Here is a 19,013-nt window from a genome sequence, read left to right on the forward strand (position 1 = left end):
AAAAACATACTAGTAGGTTAATTGGCTGCTATCAAATAAACCCTAGTCTCTCTCTGTCTGTATGTATGTGTTAGGAAATTTAGACTGTAAGCTCCAATGGGGCAGGAACTGATGTGACTGAGTTCTCTGTACAGCGCTGCGGAATTAGTGGTGCTATATAAATAAATGATGATGACTCCTAGTCTTGTCATTTGTATGCTGTGTAATTAGAACTATACCTCTAAAGTGAGCTACCTGCCTGTCAGAGGCAGGTAAAACATGCTGGAATTTGTAGTTCCGCTAGAGATCCACAGGTTGCCAAACTCTGCCATTGGTGGAGTCACTGCCATATTTGATCCCGGCTACTTTAGACAACATGAAAAGCTAGTTTCCTGGGTGACAACTATTACAAGAGCTAAAATCCCCTGTAATCTAGCCCTTACAGCTCTCTTGCGTCTGCTATTTCTTAAAAAGTAAACTGTCAGCTCTCTACAAAGAATATTTTTATTGCCAACAAACAGCATCAGATAATTAAAAAAATGCCAAATAGTTTATTGAGCGATGCTGTATTGAGGAAATCAATATTTTATTATACAACATCTAAATCGGGGACACAAAACAATGCTAATGTACAGAGATGAACAAAAGTGCTACATGTACAACAGACTCTTTATATTGGGTCTACAGCCGGAAAGTTGCAGACGTTTGTAACATAGCGTTGTAGATAAAGGTGTTATTAAATATAACAAATTGTTTTGTTATTATTTTTATAGCCTCTTGAGCAGCAGTCCCTGAAAGAAAAAGAAAAATGGAATTAAAAGTTGTAAGTCAACAATTACATTTTATTTGAGGTGTGGTATGTTGGATATACAGGTCTAGGGGTTTATTCACGGCAGGGAAATTAAAGGTGTCTAATCTCCTCTGGACAGACTCTCAGGGGTATATTTACTAAACTGCGGGTTTGAAAAAGTGGAGATGTTGTCTATAGCAACCAATCAGGTTCTAGCTGTCATTTTGTAGAATGTACTAAATAAATGACAGCTAGAATCTGATTGGTTGCACACACAAACAGTGCGATGTTAGACAATTAAGTGAAATAGGACCAGACTGGCCCAGCAGATCTACACGTACATCTTCTGGGATGGTACTGCAACAACTATGCGTAAAATGGTCTTTTAATAACTTTATAATATGTGAGCAAAACAACAGCTGTGTTTATTAAAAAGTCTATTTCCCCATCCACCTTTCTTTAATTTACCTCCTAAGAATGAAGCAATGGTATGAGGCTCTGCAGCTCCGTATCGACAGCTGGAAAAGAAGAGATTGCAGACAATTACCACCGAGCTGCAGACAGCTCTCAGCTCCTGACCTACTTCCTGCAAGACAGTTGTCCAGACCGATCTCATCACTCTGCCTGCACAAGAGAACCTGGGTGTCTGTTTAACCCGAGGGGCTCAGTCCATGGTTATATTTAGCCTGTTACTTGTGTTCTCTGCTTTCAAGTCATTCTTCTGTTGAAAACACGACGCTGAATGATTTCCCTGCTGTGTTATTTAGATGTGCGCTGCTGTCAGGGGGTCGAAAGTCTGGACAACCAGGAGGACAATGTGACGTCATATAAGTGGTGTTACCGACATTTCATGTAAGCAGCGGTACTGACCCTTCTGTGTCAAACAAATTTATATTTTCCTGCGTATACGGCAATAAATTATCCGAGTCTGACTTCCTTGTTTGACAGATTTGTGTAATCTCTGTCACCAGTCTTGTTTATAACCCTATCACTGTAATCAATTTCCCCTAAGAGAAAATCTATACAACAAAATGTTTTACCTGAAAAAGTTAGAATCATTTACAAATATAGAGTTAGTGCTCCCCTCCTCCACCAAACAAGAATAAAACTACAAGTTGCAAAGGTGTTTGACATATGGTTCCACGGGTGTTTGAACTTGTGTTGCTCAAACGTCAGTGGGTAACCGGCCTTAGGCTTACGGGTCCCCGAATACTGCCTGGTTATTACAAGGTAACGTGAACTGTTTTCTATCCAACATCACCACACTTATGGCCCCAAAACAAACACTATACCGGATATAGATGCAATCAAACTTGCACATCCGATTGAAAGATAAATGTGGCTGGTTATTGCCATTCAGTACAGCCATCAGACAAAAAAATTTGTGGATGACAAATTGGACACATCTGGCGAGCTAAATAAATGGCTTAAAAAGGGACCAATATTTACTGCCCGGCCCATGACCACAAAAACTGGATGATGATGCAAGTTAGCCACAAAATGTTGATTACAACAGTTTAATTTGGAATGTTTGAGGGAGTTTGCCAAAGAAATAAAAATAATTGTTAGCTTTCATTTTATACATATTGCATGGTCGCCCACTGAGAGGGGGTATTAAACCCACTCCCCCCTAGCAAACCCCTGGCGAGGAGAAGTGACACCAGAAACACAAAATCACTTACAATTCTTGGATATAGTCGTCCTTCACACTTAGTGATAACCCGTATTCCTGGAGGAAACCATTCAGACAGGTCTTCAGTTTTCCAAAATCGCCCTCGATTTGGTAGTTGTAGACACCTACAACAAAGTTTTTGTATGAACTTTGTCTCATACAGAGGCGCGTGAACACACATACCATAGTCCATACTAGCAGAACTCCATTCATTTCAGTGACAAGTTCATAAAAAGCCATCAAAAGAGCTGTAGTGGAACTTAAATCGTTAACTTAAAAAGAGTCCTGTTCTAGGCATGAAAATTGCACATCTCTGCACATGCAATCTTAAATACAATAGGCATTGTAACTCAATTGTAACTAACACTTTAGTGTAATGCAGCTAAAATGAAGTATTCAGTGGAATACAGGAGCTTAAAACACTTTTCTTTCAACTACACAATGTCTTCTAAGCATTTCACGTGTCTGGTAATCTGTAGAGGTCTCACGACTGGGATTTTTTTTTTTACAGTTGTAATGATCTAATTTAGCAATGCTGCTATTTTCTATAGAATATATATAATAACATAACAATATAACAGCTCCCCATCACATTGGAAAAATGTAAGTCAGATAGAGGTAGTAATGTATTGTGACAAACTGTTCATGTGCTAATCTGTCCAGTTACAGGCAGAATAATAATAATAATAATAATAATAATGACACAAGAAAAGAAGTCACATGGTACGTACTTAAAATATAGGGATAAAAGAATACATAACACCTACACCTAAAATACAAGTTTCCTTCAGGTAGCTTCTTAGTGTGTAAAATTACATAACACAGTTTTCAGTGACAGCCACATACAGCGTGAACTCATAAACTGGGAATATATGTTACAACCCAATCATTTAATTCAATTATTTGTTTGTTGCTGCTTCTAAGTCAAATTGGTAAATAATCTAACCAATACAAAAGATGTGCACAGGGCCAAATTACTTGCTTATCCGATAATATTCAGCTGAAAATCACCATCCAGAAGCGACTGGATTCAAGTTGACTGAAGTGTGTGCGTTGTGATTGTCCGATTAAAGTCTAAAAACCCTTCAAGTGTCCTGTACTAAGCATGCACCGTAACTCATAATCAGATCACAGCTGGAATCCAAGTTTAATGAACACACGGTTCTCGACAAAAGCAAATTGTAAAATGAATTAGGAATTTGTGATTCATTACTTTGGGCAATTACATATGGGCATTCAGTAAAACCAATTTATAGGTGTAATATAAACAGAGGGAGCATCATTTACCTGGGTATCTTCCATGCTGCTTCTGAAATCTGTCCACAGCTCTCAGCATCAGGTAAAAGACAATCTCATTGTCGGGATTATCCATAAGGGAAACTGGAAGAAAAGAGCAGGTTCTAATCAGCTGAAAAAGGTTGCTCTTCATACTGCCAAACTCTCACTGTCCCTTGCGCACGCAACACAGTACTGAGACAATACAAATCAGCATCATGTAAATAATCACACAGGTAAGGTTCTATTGTGTCCTCTTACCAATGTCTTCCTTTTTAGCAGTGTTCAAACCATACTCTTCTGCCAAAGATCTGCAGCGGACAACCCGGAGGAAAGCACAGTTTCTGCCTAGACAAGAAAGGACCATTATTTACTGTGCAATACATAATATGAGGTTCCAGCAATGTACCACTCGTAGGAAAGCCCACGCAAACACGAGGAGAACATACAAACTCCACACAGATAAGGCCATGGTCAGGAATTGAACTTATGACCCCAGTGCTGTGAGAGACAGAAGTGCTAACCACTGAGCCACCGTGCTGCCCATTATCATAGTGTACAGTCAGCATCAAGCAAGCTACACGCATTAAAATCTGTACTGCTATATTTTCTCTTTCTAACAAATAAAGAATTTAAAATAAAATAAAAAAAAATCTAATAGCTTTTTTAAATTGTTAAGTAGTTGATACGTGTGGTAACAATCTATCTAGAACGATCAAATGTAGGTGTCAAAATCCATGGTTAATCAGATCGTCTTTGTTGAAAAAATGTACTTGCAAAAGGATCAAACTGAAGCCGATTGGAATGTGCACATTAAATTCCACCGACTCTGTATCTACACTGCACAAACACTGAGAATGTCTCCCTGCCTTGTCAGATCAAAGTTGTAATGTGAGTGACCAATCACGCACTTACTGACTTACAATCCAATCACAAAAATATTTTTGATTATAATTAAAGTACATGTCTCACCCACCACGGCAGTATACACTGAGCAAGGACCAAGGCTGACACAAGTGTAACCAACATTCCACTTTGCACACACATGTGATCTACAGGGTGATTCAAAAGTCGCAGTACACCCTTTTATTTCAAAAACTCTACAGGAATTGGGCCGATTTCAAGATGGCGCCCATGTTTGGTACATACCGTAAAAGATAGACCACGTCACCCATACCTTACTGGAGTATTCAGGTTTCCCAATTTCCTGTAGAGTTTTTGAAATAAAAGGGTGTACTGCGACTTTTGAATCACCCTGTACTAATGCTCTCTCTTTTTCATTGACTGTTTCTAATTAAACTATCTTCCCCATGTCTCTGATGGATTAATACTTAGATAACTCTTACATCATACTGCAGGATGCAAACAGCAGCTCAAGTCAGCCGTCAGACAAAGCTACACACTGCCACCTTGTGGTCGTTGTATTCATTACTCTACAGAGCTGAGAAAAGTCTAAACTGTGGTATGTTAGGGTGTAGAACCACTGCAATAATGGAAATATATTATTAGGAGACCAATAAATGATAGGACAATAATAAAAAAAAACAAAACAGATTATTCAGAAAAAAATAAGAAACTTACAAAACAGGCGGATGTCTCTTTCTGATATACTTTCGGGGGGCTGCAATGAAAGGACAGATACTCAATAATAACCATGTTAAATGTGCAAAGACTCAATATCTATGATGTAACCAGCAAAATAATCATAGTATTGTATTTGGAAGACTATAATTTCAAGCTGACCACCCTTCTAGATTGTAAGCTCCTATGTGCACTGCATAAATATTTGGAACCACTAACTGTATACTCCTAACTGTGTACTGTGCTGGAGAAGTTATAGCCACAGATCAATGTTAATAATTACTGCTTATAACAGTTAAAATGAATAGGAGTACATGACTTCATAGGATACAGATGCTTCAATTAAGAAAACATCTAAGTGAGAACACAATTTTATAAGCATAGTATGTCAGAGACACAACTGTAGAAGAAATACAGAGTACAAATACTGCATTTATAAAGATGTACTTTAGTCTTCACACACATTAATAACACAGGTACTGTATGGTAATGATTGTACATATGACGGATAACAGGTCTCTGAGTTACAATTACTACAGGTAGTTCAGTATTACAGATTGTCCCTTTAACACGTCACAGACTTACTCTGCCAATAGACTGCAGGAGTTTGGAGATGTAGTTTTCTACAGCTGCTGCGTCATTCTTGGCCTTTTCCCGATACCTAAAGAGACACCAGTGAATACATTATCAAGTGATTATGTGCCATCTTTACAATGGGTAAGCTTTATTAGAAAAGTACCTGACAAACATTTAAACATTAAAGCGTTTGTTTATTTTTTACTCTTCGCTATATCCTTTTCTCAAAATCATGCACAAGGCACAGACCTTAACCCTTTAGGCTAAGTTCCTCCTTCCCCTCACTATATTCCTGTCACCGCCCCATCAAGGTCAGTACAGAAGTAACCCTAAAGTAGTAATGATATCACTGACTATGCCTAAGTGATATTACTAGTTCCTAGTGAACGTAAATCTAAACATTGGTTCAGTCCACTTTAACGGTCAATAAAAAAAAGCACTTTTGTCATTCAGCTGTACGGGCGCACATGTCCCAAAGTTACGGAGAACAGGATGGAGGATGCTTAATGTCACCACAGCCTGAAGGACCCTCCTACCAAAGGCCAAAGCGAGTACACTACCACAGACAAGCTTGGAAACGGTAGGCAGGGCCAACCTGGTGGCTACCAGGCAAGTGTTTTACGCAGATGGATCCTGAAACAAAGCACAGGATGGACTGATGGGAAAACAAGATCTTGTCTTTACCAACTAGATGCTGGAGCATTACCCACCTGACGGCGGTATGAGACAAGTGACCATTGGACTGGATGTCTGGACTTTGCTTATTTGACACACCGAGTCATAGAGCAAGGTATTGCCTTTGATTTAGATGATTATAACTGTTTCACGTCTCATACACGGGTTATACGTCTCGCTGTAAGTCGAGCCTTCCTAATCCCCTTGGTTCAGTGTGCCGTGACTCACACTTTTTTTTTTTAATCTTTCTCCAGATCTTGTCTAAACTCAGTTTATTTAAAATAAAATGTGTACATTATAGAAGCAAAAATCCTGTGCATTGTGACTTCCTATAGCCATTTACATCCCCTCTGTAAACCAATTGAATGACTGTACAAATGTGATCACCGACACACATTGTAGATTGTGAATGTGTATATGGTAAGCGGTAAACAAAGCACAATCGCTGAAAATCAAGAGAGACTTACACATTCTGCAGTTTAATGAATTTATCGGAGTCTGAAATCATGTCTGGAATTGTTCCTCTCAGCGGTAAATTCCCTTTCCCTTCAGCTTCTGTAAAATCCTTAACCGCTCGAGACAAAATCCAAAATGGGGAGGACTAGAATATAAAGAGAGGCTTTAACAATATTATCGTTGTCATTAAAAAACAAGTCACATATTTTTTTTTAAAAGTAAGTCCTAAGATCATCTTACCTGCGGAGAAATATTTGTGCAGCGCTCATCATTAAAAATGTCTTTAATGTTGCTGGGAAGCTGGGGAAAGGAACGACACAAAAACCATGAACACAGGTCCACTAAAGAAAAGAATCTGCAATATGGAATCATCTCTAATCTCAAAAATGTAATTTTATTCTTCAAATAAGCAATGTTCTGTAGGACACTGACTACAGTTTTGTTAAAAAGCCAAATGTATATGGAGTATTTCCTGCCCCACAAGCAGCCACAGCCAAATTCCAGTCTGAAGCCAATGATTAAATGAGCGCTGAGATGTGTCTATTATTCAACCATTGAACATTACTATAGTCGAAGCCTTTATACTACTGAACTAAACAATACACATGGAACACCTAAAGATGTTAGACTCAAATAAATATGTCCAGCACGTGACCTGTCAGACACCAGTGCCGTAGACAGACATTTCCATAAGCTACTTAGGAAGCCGGAGCTTCTCTATCTTGCATCATTCAGAAGCCTGAGTCAGAGGGCGTGGCTTGCAGTCCACTAGGTAAAATAAATGTTCTGCACAGACTGCAGACTAGTGGATTCACCAGTAATATCCCTTGCAGGAAGAGCTGCCATGTTTCTTCCTATACACGACTATTCTACACACTACATAAGAGCTATGTGACAAGGCTTTAGCATTTACCTTCAGGCTACAAATGCAGATTTTTTTTAGGGTCCTCTAAATATAACACAATGTACAATTTGCAGCTGAACAGAGTTGTGACAAACCTTTGTGGTGTTTAATGCGGTATTCACATTCTTCACCGCTTCATGGAAGTTCTCCTCATCTTCAGGAACTCCGTTCTCATTCTTCAGGATACCTGAGACACCATATAATCCGGTTAGAGACAATAATTGTTACTCGACAGAGGCCTTAATGAGCAGCCTTTATAAGAACATACCTTGTCTGATCAGATCTCGGAACTGTTCCTTTTCTTTGTAACTTTTGGGCATCTGTCCGTCGTTCTAAAACAGACGACAGAACTGTCAGAGGCGGGTTAACATACTGACCAGCCTGCGGAGGGAACGCAGCGACGTGTGGATGGAAACATACCTCCCGGCGCCATTTCTCTAAATATTTGGCAACCACGATGATCCATGGAGTGTGAATATGGTCCTACATAAAGATATGAGTAGTACAAAAAGAAATTATTTCACATGAACGCCCACCAGCAATTTTGGGCTCAAACTATTGGAAAACCCAGCACAACAGGGACACTGAGGATTACGAATGTTGGAGTCCGCTACAGGTGGCATAACTTCTTATATCAGATATTTAATAGTGAAATGCATCTACTGTACCTAATTCTATTATATTTAGCTGTGTGTACCTTCAAACGCCAGTAAACCTATTTTTGGACAGTAATATCTACCAAAATCTGTATATTAAAGAGCTAAATCATTCCCATGAAATGAACTGGTAGAAGATTGGTGCTTCTCTATCTAGCATAACTCCGGGGCAGTTCACAAACCAGAGGTTGTTATTGTGTCCTTGAAGACAGAACTGCTCCACACATTGGCAGATTCCCACACAGCAGAACTACAAGTGAAGCCAGAGCAATCATGACATGCAATGCTTCATCATTTCAGCTTTTTGTCCTATAGCAGTAGCACAGCAGATAACGTACAAAAGCTGTAACATTAAAAGGAAAGACAATGCTTAACTAAACTTTAATTTTTAACAAAGCTAAAGTGGAAAGTAGGCCAAGGCTGAACATTGTAGTTCATTCTTCATGTTGAGCTAAATGACAGCTGAAAGGGTATAGAGCAGAATGCTGTCCGGCTCACTATTATTGTTGCTCTCTCCTGAACGGAAGGAGCATACTAAATCCGATTTATTTTTTAATTTAATGTGTACCCAAAGCAAACAGGACACATATTACCTAGAAGGTAACAGGTTCTCTTTATCTGGGAGAAGATGCCCAACAGAAGTCATTAGTGGTTCAATGTGCAGCCCCCTATGTGGGAACCTGGGAGGCCCCTGCTACATGGAATGTTCCTGTCACTTACTAGACAGCAGGGTCTGTGTCCACGGCCCTCTGTCCCATAGGACCACCGCACCTATTGTTTAAATGTCCATTGTTATTTGTCCAATGTCCATTATTATTATGGGCAGCATGGTGGTTTAGTGGTTAGCACTTCTGCCTCACAGCACAGGGGTCATGAGTTCAATTCCCAACCATGGCCTTATCTGTGAGGAGCTTGTATGTTCTCCCCGTGTTTGCGTGGGTTTCCTCCGGGTGCTCCGGTTTCCTCCCACACTCCAAAAACATACTGGTAGGTTAATTGGCTGCTATCAAAATTGACCCTAGTCTCTCTCTGTCTTTATGTTAGGGAATTTAGACTGTAAGCTCCAATGGGGCAGGGACTGATGTGAGCGAGTTCTCTGTACAGCGCTGCGGAATCAGTGGCGCTATACCAATAAGTGGTGATGATGATGATGCACGGTTATACCCTTTAACTTACGTGCTATGCTCGTACCACTTTATTAATCGAACACTTTCATTTGCTAAATTAATTAATAAACATACAAATAGGAAAAGCATCACTTCTCTGGCCCCTCTGTAAGACCATATTGATACCTAATAAATAAATGCATGGGTTTGTGGTATACCTTTCTCTCCATACGGTCCAGGTCACAGAGCTGGAGATGCTCCTTCAGTTCAGAGAACGGCTGGTCCAGCCTCAGATCCTCTAATGCATTATCAGGATGGGATTCTATAACTGGACGTCACAGGGGGACAGCAATGCTTAGTTATTCCACAGAGATCCAGCCATCCATCCCCTCACACATACTTTGCCAACTCTCCCTGAATGTCAGGGAGACTCCCAGAAGTAGGGGCGATCTCCCTCACACAAAATTAACAAAAGAGTGTGCTAAAAAGCTAAACAGAAAATGACATTTGAAATATAATTTTGTAATTTAAAAAAAAAAAAAGAATAATAATTTTACCGGTATGTTCTTTTACAATAATTCTCATGTAGCCAATAAAACCGTATGGGCGGCAAATCAAGAGCGGAATATTATAGTTCCAGAGGGTTTCAGCCAATGGCAGCAAAGTGCTGAAACAAACACAGGTGGGCGAGATTAAAAGTCACAGTATAGTAACTACGGGTCACACAGGTTGGTGATCGCAGTGAGTACGCAGATATTACCTCTCCGGCAGCTGGGTGGCGATCACCAAGGTGAACTTGCAGAAGAAAGATGGATCGCTGTCCAGGAGTAGGTCTGGGCTCTGCAGAAAATGAACATATAGAACAGGGAAGTTGGTTGAAAATGACACAGCCCAAAGTCTATAATGGCTGTAGAGGAATCATTCAGACGTTATGCACAAGGCTGTAAAACTTTTCATAGAATGCTGCATCTATCAGCAATGCAAATACATGTGTATTTATAAGAGGAAGGATAGACAACCTATAACTACAGATAGGCAGGGCATGCTGTGTCTTGTACCTGCATTGTCTATGGACAGTCATAGATTGCCTACCTGTACCACACACTATCCACAGTAGAAATAATAAAACCAACTAATATACCACCTTTGAACCCATGTACCATTAAATCCTTTTTAGTGGGGGCCACAGACATCAGGGTGAGGTTCAACTCTACCACTGACTTTAAATAAAAATATTTAATGATACTTTAATACAGCCCATTTTCCTCTACATCTATTTGGAAGACATAGACATCACTCTGAGTATCACAAAGATCTTAGAACACAGAAACATCTACTAAATAAGAGTGACGTTCCTATCCCAGGAAAAGGGATCTGCACTAGAATTACTACAGGAATATGAAAGAACTCTTTGTCTGCTACAAAGCGAAGCTCAACTCACAGGCCGGTAAATAGCAATTCCTGGGGGAAGGTTATAAGAAATTATTGCCTGTGTCCCCCGATGGCTGAAGCAAACGTTTGCACTTCCAAAAGATTAAACCGAATGGATCTGATTTGAAAATTATCTGGTATGAGACCAACAAATAATAGTTCACGGATAAATATCTGCCATCAGTTACGAACCTCAGGAACGAAATGTCCTGTGACATCTTCATTCAACTCCTGCAGTAGCTCCATGGTGGTCTGGGCCCGATTCTGTCAATAAATCAAGTAATATTAGAAATATTTTTGAGCATGTCATGCAGCAACATGAGCACACTTTCCTTGTATTCACTGCAGTATAACATACTTGCCAACTCTCCCGGAATGTCCGGGAGACTCCCGCATTTTGAGAGAGTCTCCCGGACTCCCGGGCGAGTGTGGCAAAATCCCGGATCTGCCCACTTCCTAGTGAAGTGGGCAGAATTAGGTCACAAACGCCGCGATTCCTGGTGAATCGCGGCGTTTGGCCCCACCCCCCTCTGTCAAATGACGCATTTTGCGTCATGACGTCATGGGGGCGGGTCCAAAATGACACGGATTTTGGAGGCCCGCCCCCCATGACGCCCACCTCCCCCGCAGGCTCCCGGATACCAACATTGTAAAGTTGGTAAGTATGCAGTATAAGTCCTCTGGGGTCTGAGATCTTCAGCAATCAGCTCCCCACAGGAAACATAGACCGATACGGTAAATAGTCTCCAAATTCATATGCACATGGCCAAATATATATACATGAAGGGACATTACAGCCAGCTGACTAATCAGGGAGACCAGAGGCCCTTGTGAATGAATCACAGATACATCATCAAGTGTATTTGGGGTAAAAGGTGGACACTTTATAAATGGATACCTCTTTTTAAGCTTTAATTCCAAAAAATAATAATAATAATAATAATAATAATTATATATATATATATATATATATATATATATATATATATATATATATATATATATATATATATAATAAAAAATAAAACAAGCTGCATCTTACCTTCCCAATGCTGCTTCTCTGGAGGAAGAAGCTAAAAGGGAGACACAGATTTACATTAAATCTCACACAAAACAGCCTAATGAGCACCTAATGCTCTACAGTCATTTCTACACATTTCACTAGAGCCTACGTCTAAGTGCGGCTTGCCAGGGGCTGGACCACTGTAGCCGATTAGAACATTACACTGGTCATAAATGTGGTGATTCCATGATCCAGTTTGGCTGTGATGACTTAAAATTATCATCTGTCTGCCACAAAATCCCGAGTGGATTAGCAGTAACGGTGCCCAGGCTAGGCAGTAACACTGTCCCCCAATGATCACAGTGACCTGTGGGTGCGATCCTCAGCCACGGGAAACACTGAGCTCACTGCAATACAGTTGTCGGTTACAAATTGAGTTTTATACTTGTGGCCGTAGATTCAGTTGTACGAACTATACGAGTGTAACATGCGCGGTCGACACAAACAACAGGTTATAGATGCACTGGTGTAACAGTTGAGGAAACAGCTCGTCAGCAGAATGTATTTTTAAATTAAAATGATGCAAATGCTGCAGAAGTCAAACAAAATCAGTTTTTCTGGTTATCGCATCTGTTGAGCATTAAGTGGGGGTTCAAAAATGTACCCCAAAATTTACTTATTAACTTTGTTTAAAGGGATGGTTGTTTTTGGTTTTTTTTAACCCTGGGCAAATAGAACAGGGGCAGATGGGTCCGCCTTATTACCGATTAGATCCGCTGTACCCTGGATGTGACAGTGAGGGGGCTGACTTCACCAAGAAGACCCTGCCCCCCCAATGTCTAAGAGCCCTCTGAAGTGATGTCACTGCAGCTATGGTCAGCAATTGGCCGCCCAGGTCACACATTACATCGTTCTCACCCACATTACTGGAAGTCTGGGAGAACTGGTGGTTAAACTGACATAGATACATAAGAATTCCATATGCTATATACACGTAATATCAAACGGGAGCAAGAATCACCTTGGGATCAAGTTCTAAACCATGAACTGTATGAATCACCCATTTAAACGATAATTTTGAGAGAGGTTACACATCAGTAAATATAACCAAAACCTCTCCCTGCTATGTACGATTCTCTGTTGTGATTTAACGTATATTTGTATTGCGATATTTTAAACACATATTTGTCGAATATTATAAGGGACACTGCAATAAGTGAATTTCATAGCAGCATGCCAATGGTTCAAAAATTAAGTTATACAGACCCCACATTTTGAGTGCATGCATTAATAATGGACTAAGTATATGTCCTTGGTATTGGAGATGTATTTACCATCAAGGATTGGGATAATTAGGGGTTGTTTTGAATTATAGGTGAATGAGACTCTTATATCCAATGTCCATAAAGAAAGTGGGGCTCTCATATAACAACATACAAGGGGCTGTTAGGTGTCACATTTGTATTTAAGACAAAAACCTATTTGCGGCTATGTGAACCAATACCTCGCGAATAGAACCTTGCGTGAGACAGAGATAAACGAACATTCCATGTGTTCTAGATCTCGGAACTAAAGTAAGACATCACCTTCAGATCCGTTATGAGATGTACAGTCTCTTACTAGGATTTCCAAATTAGATCCCAGTTTAATAGAGGATTGTGAAGCGCTACTGAAGACTTTCTGTATGTTATATGAAGCGTCCATTGCGTTATGGTATATCTTTTCTTAGTGAAAGGAGACTTACTTGTTACCGACGTCCTCCCCGCTAACTACATTACCGTCCACAATTGTGAAGCAGCCAATACCTGGAAAACAGAGCGTAAGAGATCAAACAAATACAATGAACACAGCGCAGTTAAATTTAGGGTGTATAGAAAATGGTCACATTTATAGACGTATAAGGCGGGGACAGTAAACAGCGGCTTTATTATATTATCGTAGCTTCTAACATGATAATAAAAGACATATACAGGCATATGGTGTATGTTATAGAAGAACCCCCGACTCTGACTAGCTTACTATTTTTTATTTGTCTTCTTAGATGAGAGTTAGTAGCTTTTACCTGGCAATTATATTGATCTATCCATTTTGTGGACTGAACCAATATACATGTGAACAGGGGTGGACCTACATTGTCTGAGTTAGTGCCTTGTTTCAATCTTAGCAGTACTTAGCAGAACGGGCTGATTGCAGCCACACACTGTGTACACGCGTCTGCCGGCAGTGACAGGGGGCAGAGAGCGCTGCACAGAAACTCTGATTGTGTTTAGAACATAATCAGAGCAGGCGGAAGGATTCTCAGCAGACAGGCACATGGACACCGATCAGCCACAACTTTAAACCACTGACAAGTGAAGGGAAAAACAATGATTATCTCATTATAATAGCACCTGACAAGGGGTGGGATATATTGGGCAGCAAGTGACTAGACGACTGGGTCAGAGCATCTCAAAAGGGCAGGTCTTGTGGGTGTATGCAGTGGTTAGTACCTACCAAATGTGGTCCAAGGAAGGACAGTTGATGACAGGGTCATGGGCGCCCAATGCTCACTGATCCGCATGGGGAGCAAAGGATAGCCCGTCTGGTCCAAACTCACAGAAGAGCTACTGCAGCACAAATTGCTGAAAAAGTTAATGCCGGCTATGATAGAAAGGTGTCAGAACACATAGTGCATTGCAGCTTGCTGTGTAGCCGCAAACCGGTCAGAGTGCCCATGCTGACCCCTGTCCACCACCTAAAGTCCCTACAATGGGCACATGAGCGCCAGAACTGGACCATAGAGGAATAGAAGAAGGTGTCCTGCTCTGATGAATTACAACTTTATTTACATCATGTGGACGGACGGATGCCCCGTGTGTCGTTTACCTGGTGAAGAGACGGCACCAGGATGCACTATGGGAAGAAGACAAGCTGGTGGAGACAGTGTGATGCTCTTGGTAGTGTTCTGCTGGGAAACCTTGGGTCATGACATTCATGTGGATGTTACTGCGACACGTACCAACTACCTAAACATTGTTGCAGACCAAGTACACCCAAGTACATCATGACAACGGTATTCCCTGATGGCAGTGGCCTCTTTCAGCAGGATATTGCGCCCTGCCACACTGTAAAGATTATTCAGGAATGGTTTGAGGAACATGACAAAGAGATCAAGGTGTTGACTTGGCCTCCAAATTCCCCAGATCTCAATCCGACCGAGCATCTGTGGGATGTGCTGGATAAACAAGTCCAAACCATGGAAGCCCCACCTCGCTACTTGCAATTGATCTGCTAACATCTTGGTGCCAGATACCACAGGACACCCTCAGAGGTCTTGTGGGTTCCATGCCTCGACGGGTCAGAGCTGTTTTGGGGCACAAGGGGAACCTACACAATACTAGGCTGGTGGTTTTAATGTTGTAGCTGATAGGTGTATACAGTATATACATTGCACGGCCTCAGGCAGCCCGTCCCTGCTAAGGGGGGTTATATCCCCGATCGCCCCCCTCTGAATCCTCCACTGCATGAGAATGCCTCATGCCTCAGTAATATCACTAGTTCTAATAATTGATGGGTTACACTCTCAAAGTGGCCACCTGCACTGTGCATACAGCGCTCAGATACATGTAAATAATATATTGTGTCTGTACGCTCTATGACATTTCTCCCCTCTGCCGCCCATAGTCCATGTGTGCTGTGATCTGAGTGACAGGCGCATAGCCTGGTTCACCTGATGCACGTGCCATCCCTGAATGCCAAGGAACTAGGTTGGCCACCTCTTGGAAAAAAAAAAAAGTTCTGAAAAAAAAATTCTACAGAGTTGCCCATGGCTTCAGAAACAGATCTCTGAGAAACAAAGTATCCTGGTTCAATTAATTTCGCTCTTCCTGCTGTATTTTAATTCTGATTGTGAAACTACGTAGGGCTTGTGTTTGTTAACAAAAGAAAGTAGCACAATGTCACAGTGAGAAATCTTACAGGTATAAATTAATGACTGGCAATAGGATGTAGGAAATGTTTTTAGCTGTAAGAAAAACTCATTGTAACATTTGTAATGTATCCACAACACTGTGTATTACTTGTATATCTTAGTGATGTTGTCATGGAACAATAAGAAGATCAGGGGGCTAAACTGATCAAGCTGCGAGTTTCCGGAGGGTTTAAAAAGTGGAGATGTTGCCTATAGCTACCAATCAGATTCTAGTTATTATTTATTTAGAACATTCTACAAAATGACAGATAGAATCTGATTGGTTGCTATAGGCAACGTCTTCACTTTTCAAACTGGCCGGAAACTCACAGCTTGATACATTTACCCCCAGGTGTCTACTCACCAGGCAGCACTAAGTTCTTCAGGATCTCTGTGCCAGTGGCTGTGGCATTTATCAGGCAAACATGAGCCGATTCCAGGGCTTCCTGGCCGTGGTCACCCCATAACCTGCATAGTAAATAACAAAAAACCAAGTACATCATGAGTAACATTATCAGTGTGTTGGATAAGAACTGGAGGGTGTACATGTGGCATATTGATGAGTATACTAGGTATTTATAAAATGCGTCTGGTAAAAAAAAAAAGAAAAACAATAAAATAACATGCAAGGAATGCTCAATAAACAATTGAGCTTATTTACTAACATTACATTTAGATGCAAAACATAGCAGCCAGACACTGGTTTTCATTGTTCAACTTGGGAAAAAAGCTGTTTGGTTACCGTGGTTCAGTGCACATTTTACACTATAGTAAATACAGTATTTGTAAGTGATCTATTGGGGCACAAATGTGGAGTTTGTATGTCCACCCTTTGTCCGAGTCATTTTCCTCCCAAAGTCCAAAAACATACTAGTAGGTTCATTGACTTTTACCTAAATTAGCTCTATGCCAATTCAATGCATCCACCCGTGACAGGGAAACTAGACTGTAAACTCCACTGGTGCAGGGACTGGTGTGAATAAACATTATTATTAACACAGTACTGCATTATTTTTATATAAATATTAATAATAATGTTTGGTGCACATAAGGTATACAATACACTGTAGGGATGCATAGGAGCTTATTATATAACGTGTATATAAGAGTGTGGGATGCACTGTATAGTGTGGATATGGTAAACAATACACTGTATGCAGTATATAAAGTATACAGTACTAGTAGGCTATAAACAGCGACATGCAATATACTGTATGGTGTGCAGAGGAGTATATTATATAATGTGTATATATATATAGGAGAGTGTGATTCACTGTATAGTGTGAGTAAGGTAAACAATACACTGTATGCAGTATATTAAGTATACAGTGCTAGTAAGTTATCAACAGAAACTGTAGTGTGGATAAGGTAAATACACTGCATCCAATATATTAAGTATTCAACACTAATAAGTTACGAACAGCAACTTGCAGTACACTGTATGGTGTGCAGATGAGCATATTATATAACCATCATCATTTACTTATATAGCGCCAGCAGATTCCGTACCACTTTACAATTGGCAAGAGTGTGATACACTGTATGCAATATATAAAAGTATACAATTCTAGTAGGGTATGAAGAGCAATATATAATACACTACATACTGTGGATGAAGTAAACAATACCTTGTATGGGGAGAATAGAAGCATGCAATAAAATGTATGGTGCAAACATGGTATACAATACACTGCATGTGAATAAGAAAATGCAATATGGTGCATATAAGGTATACAAATGTACTGTGTAAAACATGAGCATGTAATGCACTTTAAGGTTTGTTCAGATTATGCACAGCAAAGTACATACATACACTATAGTGTTATGTCTACAAAATATACACATATACCCACACAGTGACATCATACTGGGCACACAATAATAAACAAGGACTATACATTGCAGGATACAATACGCTGTACCTGAGCTGTCTGTCATATTTCTGCTCCTTTACTATAGCCGCCATGATTCTCACCCGGAAGTAAACCACGAGCACTTCTCACTCTCCGCCACCAGGTGGCGCTCAGCCTCACTAGCTATACGGTCACAGGCGCAGTTTCAGTCTCAGCCAGGAGGGGGCGAAATATGTACTCTGTATTATAAGATGCCATTATCAATAAGAGAGATTTCTAGCTCAGATTTTCTCCACTCACTTTTTCTTATCCAGTTTCCTCATACACTGATACATTGTAGGTTCCCTGTACCTGTTGTGGGACTACAACTCCAAGCATGCATTGTCTGCCTCTGGCCTATCATTCATACCAGTTTTGCAAAAACGTGCCTCATTGCATTCTATTGAAAAAAAGAAATGACAATGATATGTTGATTTTAAATAGTTGTAATAAAAACAAAACACAATATTGCACAGACAAAGGGAATGTAACGTATAACAAACTACTTAAATTGGGTCACATCAAATATATTACTTTTAATGTAGTAAAATTGAATGTTAACATTTACATATTTAAACAACTTAAAATGTGCTTTTTACTATCTAGCATTATCTCTGAGATGTTACTACATTTGGTACCATGTTTGATAACTGTGTCTCTCTACTCTCATCTCAATGTTTTATCATCAGTATAATAATCTGTTTCTGTGTTTCATTGCAGACTTTGATGCCCGGCTATCCACCCCTCTGGGACACCTCTATGGGACTGGGTACCGAAGTGGCAGCTGTGAAAATTAGTTTCAGAATTAGCCAATCAAGATGCTCATCAGGTTAGTGTCACAAGAAGTGACAGACAAGCAGTAACACTGAGAATATGCAGGACAGCAGTGAACATTACATCTTGTGACGTTATGTGACCTATGTTTTGCGCATTTGAGTCATGTATGGGTAAGAGGACGGCATGTGAAGTGACGGGGGCTGCTGGGGTGCAAAATTTAGTTTATTTTGATGGGAGGAATTGGGTGAACCGAGCCGTTCTTTGATTAACACCATCTTTCACTTTAAAGTG

The 19,013-nt window shown here is 40.3% G+C and overlaps 1 protein-coding gene across 1 annotated transcript; it reads right to left on the reverse strand.

The window, feature by feature from the left end:
- Positions 1–465: 465 nt before the first annotated feature.
- NAE1 (NEDD8 activating enzyme E1 subunit 1) lies at positions 466–18,075 on the reverse strand. The gene is made up of 20 exons (XM_075189024.1): positions 17,976–18,075; positions 16,418–16,521; positions 13,849–13,909; positions 12,144–12,174; positions 11,294–11,365; positions 10,431–10,510; positions 10,228–10,337; positions 9,889–9,998; positions 8,329–8,391; positions 8,177–8,240; positions 8,004–8,095; positions 7,245–7,304; positions 7,016–7,149; positions 5,883–5,958; positions 5,298–5,337; positions 3,978–4,064; positions 3,729–3,821; positions 2,452–2,566; positions 1,238–1,287; positions 466–770 (listed from the first exon to the last, which is right to left on the reverse strand). The coding sequence occupies exons 1-20, from the start codon at positions 18,017–18,019 to the stop codon at positions 661–663; spliced, it is 1,596 nt and encodes a 531-aa protein (XP_075045125.1). The 5' UTR covers positions 18,020–18,075; the 3' UTR covers positions 466–660.
- Between the last annotated feature and the right edge of the window lie 938 nt (positions 18,076–19,013).

Source organism: Mixophyes fleayi, chromosome 10, assembly GCF_038048845.1.
Source record: "Mixophyes fleayi isolate aMixFle1 chromosome 10, aMixFle1.hap1, whole genome shotgun sequence".
NCBI lineage: Eukaryota > Metazoa > Chordata > Amphibia > Anura > Limnodynastidae > Mixophyes > Mixophyes fleayi.

What these genes read in the sequence shown, in the direction of transcription:
- NAE1 (XM_075189024.1), bottom strand. Translation starts at nt 18,019, where the DNA reads ATGGCGGCTATAGTAAAGGAGCAGAAATATGACAGACAGCTCAG. An exon ending in CAGGACATTTCGTTCCTGAG is followed by an intron (nt 10,511 to 11,293) that starts GTTCGTAACTGA and finishes CATTTTCTGCAG; the next exon opens with AGCCCAGACCTACTCCTGGA. An exon ending in TGCTAAAAAGGAAGACATTG is followed by an intron (nt 3,822 to 3,977) that starts GTAAGAGGACAC and finishes CTTTTCTTCCAG; the next exon opens with TTTCCCTTATGGATAATCCC.